The sequence below is a fragment of the Haliotis cracherodii genome, unplaced genomic scaffold (assembly GCF_022045235.1).
Source record: "Haliotis cracherodii isolate W230 unplaced genomic scaffold, xgHalCrac1.p SCAF_5, whole genome shotgun sequence".
Lineage (NCBI taxonomy): Eukaryota > Metazoa > Mollusca > Gastropoda > Lepetellida > Haliotidae > Haliotis > Haliotis cracherodii.
Genome location: NW_027266308.1, coordinates 37378124 through 37382025, shown reverse-complemented (window position 1 = coordinate 37382025; position 3902 = coordinate 37378124). Strand labels below are relative to the sequence as shown.

Below are 3902 nucleotides of genomic sequence, written 5' to 3'. Positions count from 1 at the left end.
AAGTGAAGTCTTTATTATGAAATCGTTTACATATTACAGTCGGGCTTTAAGACAGGTTTCAAGACAGGTTTCATGAAGCTCATAAACAGGTTTATTTATAAAAAAGTACATATAATATTGGGCTTAGCATACAGCCCTGTCGAACACCCAGGTGATGTGAGGTGGGTTTAACGTCGCGTCTAAGATTATTGCACTTATATAGCGACGTGTGTGTGTGGCTGCTTGTACTAGTCCGGACTGATGCCGATTTATAGTGCTAGATTACTGAGATACATGTACCATGCCACAGTTTAACATGAATACCCTACTCAGACACAACACCCCGAGCCGACCAGTCCTTATTCCCTTAATGCAGAGCGCCAGACAGGGTCACAATAAGTGCCATCTCTTAACGTCTTTTGGTCTGACGCGGCCGGGGATCGAACCCCGGACCTGTATGCAACAATAGACACATTTCTTATGCAACACTGTACACAAGTCTTACGCAACACTATACACAATTCTTATGTAAGACAACCCATTTCACTGAAAAATATCTAATAATTTGCACAATCACACTAATCATTCATTGTTGAGGAGATATAGCTAATCACTATTAGCACTGGGTCACACGGACATCTTTCTGGTCGATGTAGATTGTAATGGCCTTTTCACCAGAAGTCGCAGACGATTAAAGAAGGCCTGTCTGGTATGACTCTCCTCTCCCCATTCCAGGTAGGTTGTCGTCTGCAGCATTGCTCTCAGCGACTTGGTCACGTGACACGGGTCTATGTCTTCAAGCATCACCACCACCAGGAGGCGCTGACCACATTCTATGACATGCCGTTGAATTAAATTCAACTCAAACTGGCACCAGCCACTTTTAGCAAATTTGTTCGACAGGACAATGATCACCTTCCGGCTGTTCTCTACACTATGAACTATGTTGTCAACTATCATCCTGCCCACTTCAAAGTCTCGGTTATGGATGCATAATTTGAGTCCATCGGATCCTTCCAATACAGGCATCAGGTGCTGCTTCACCCAGGCCAGGTCGTCGTAGCTGTATGCTACGAAGACGTCGTACAGAAACTGTCGTCTGTCTACCACCTCCTGTTCCTTATGTCTAATCATGAACACCAGATATATCAAGCTCCACCTGTAGTAGTAGAGGAGAGACAGGATTACCAGGAGAGTGATGAGGACACTCGAGCCCACAAGGAGGATCATCAGGACGCTCCAGCTCAACAGACACTTCTTTTCGGATATTTGCACATCTCGGAGTTGGGTGTCAAGCAAGTTTTTGGGACTATGGCAGACATAGCCCTCTTTGTGCCATTCAGCTCGGAACAGATGAGGGTGTCTTTGAAAGGTTTCAATGAGCCACAAAGATTCGCATCCACACGAAAGTGGATTTTTAGATAAATCCACAAATCCAGATCCATTAAAAACATTGGAAGGAAATGTCGATCTTTTGACTGACGTTATCTCATTGTTCCCCAGAAGAAGTTGCCTAAGGTTGTTCATGCCGCTGAAGAAGTTTGGTTCCAAGTCGCTGATTTCATTGTGGTAAAGGCCCAACAGTGTCAGGTTCTTCAGGTGCTTAGGAATTGCTTTAGGGATCACATTGATTCCACATCCACCCATGAGCAACGTCTTCAGATTTGTGAGGTTCCTAAACAGAAGATCATAGTCCCCCTCTCGTAAATACGAGAAAACATTATAATTGACATTCAACAATTCCAAGGATGGACATCCATCAAACATTGCAAGAGTGGGACTTTTGCTTGAGCGACTAAATTCGATATGGTTGTTTCGAAAGAAGATTTGTTTGAGTGTAGCACTGCTGAACGCTCCTGATTCCACCTTCCCTATGGTGCATCCAACATCAGCCAGACTAAGCCTTTCGAGAGATTTAAGACCAGCAAACTGGTCTTTCTGTACCCACAAAATGAGGTTCCCATCCAGACGTAAGATTTTCAGTGTATCCAAACAATCAAAGTAACTCTTGTTGAGGTATCGAATTTGGTTATACCTGATGTCTAGTTGGGTGAGTTCAGGGAAGTACGATTTATCATTTGGACAAAGATTGGGGAAGTCGTCAAATCGATTGCCCTCGAGACGAAGCCGGCGAATGTTCTGGGTATAATTGTCTGTAATGTTCATCCTTCTAATGTGGTTGCCTCTGAGATTGAGGTACGCGAGTCCTTTCATGGGTGCAAATACCCGTGACTGGTACACCTCCAGGCTGTTATTGACAAGACTGAGACTGAGATTGCTAAGGTGTGCAAGGGGTAGGAAGAAATCTGGCCGGAAAAACCTCACCTTTGCACTACTGATCGTAAGACTCGTCAATGGGCAGTTTTTAAGGCTGGCAACAGCTGATGTCAGTGAACTAACACTCATCCGGTTATTCGAAAAAACAACTTTATATAGTTTTGTGAACCCATGGAATGCATCAGCGGAGACATTGGAAATAATGTTATTAAACACGAGCAGAGATCTCAAGCTGGACTTGGGTATGTTATGGAACATTTCTCCGGTCACATTGGTCAGGATATTTTGGTCTAATGTCAAATACAGGGGAAGGGACTTGTTGGGTGGCGTTGGGATGTGTGTGAAGTTACCACCTGAACAGTTCATATACACAGCATGGGTAGAATGTGGTCGACAGAGGCATTGTCTATTTGAGCATAGTTTCCATATCACGTCACCATCGACGCTAAGCAGTCCCAAGACACACATCAAGGCGACACTGGACTTTACCAGGAACATTTTGATGATCAGGTTCCTTTCGATGCCACTTCCTCAACTGGCCTTCGTTGGGAAGTCTTTGCTCAACTTGAAAAGAAGGGCCGTTATCGTATCCAGAGAGTTGATTAAGCCCTTCAATCAAGCCTACAAATTAAAAGGTAATTGTCAAATATTCACAATGAAACTATTCAAAAGTTATACCATATTTTCGCGTTACAATTCCTCAAATGGCTTATTTGTTAATTTGTTATAATTTTCTGAAATGTCTATGGGACTTATGGGCAAAATTTTATATGCATGCATTTTCATTTTCAATAATTGTTTTTAACCTGTCATGTTTGGACTATTTTGTCCCTAAAACGCACGTCATTCGTTAAAAAAAGTTTACCGCGGTGATGGGAGGCAGTACCTTCTTACCGGGTCATTACGTATAAAACCTTAATAAGCTAAGATCCTGCGTTCATCAAATTCAGCATATAAGGTATGTAATCACATAGTAGTAAAAACCATGGTGTAATATGTAAAATAGAGAATGAAATGAAATATGCCACGTTCATTAGACATTTTTGGGAACAATTTGTTGCCACCGTGTTGATTCCCCGCATCAAAGTTTTCTTGTTTCATAAGCGGACATAATATCGAGACACAAACAAATAGATTATTTTTTTTGTTCTTTTGTCATTAATCCTGTCGGTGTCAGCTGTTTTTCAACACGTACGAACGAAAACGAAAGGAACTTGGGTTACAAAGAAGAACCCTGGTTTGCGGATCTACTGAACAATAAAAGCAAAGAAACGAAACTAACGGCTCCTTAAAGAAGACCAACACACGGATACATACTATTGTAATCCGAAAAAAGTGAGAGCAAAAAGTGATAACTAACGGCTCTTTAAAGTGAGTGAGTTGGGTTTAACACCGCTTTTAACAGTATTGCACTTACATCCCGGCTTGTCAGCTTAATGTGGGAGGAAAGCCCGAAGTGATGCAGGTCTCAGATGTATACCACTTCGGTGAAACCCACGAGCACGGGTATGGTGCTGACAAACCTAGAAACATAATCGGGGCGAACCGGGATTCGTACCAACAATCATAGGTTTCTGGCGTGCCCAAGGGACGCAATTCTGTACAGCGAGTCGCGGCGCCTTAGACGACTGGGCCACCCTTGCCAC

At 42.9% G+C, this 3902-nt stretch overlaps 1 protein-coding gene across 1 annotated transcript; it reads right to left on the bottom strand.

Moving 5' to 3' along the window:
- Positions 1-218: 218 nt before the first annotated feature.
- Positions 219-2826, bottom strand: LOC139443183 (toll-like receptor 3). Its single transcript, XM_071224143.1, has one exon. The coding sequence runs from the start codon at positions 2752-2754 to the stop codon at positions 607-609; it is 2148 nt and encodes a 715-aa protein (XP_071080244.1). The 5' UTR covers positions 2755-2826; the 3' UTR covers positions 219-606.
- Positions 2827-3902: the final 1076 nt, after the last annotated feature.

Coding starts and splice junctions, on each gene's coding strand:
- LOC139443183 (XM_071224143.1), bottom strand. CDS start 2,754: ATGTTCCTGGTAAAGTCCAGTGTCGCCTTGATGTGTGTCTTGGGACTG.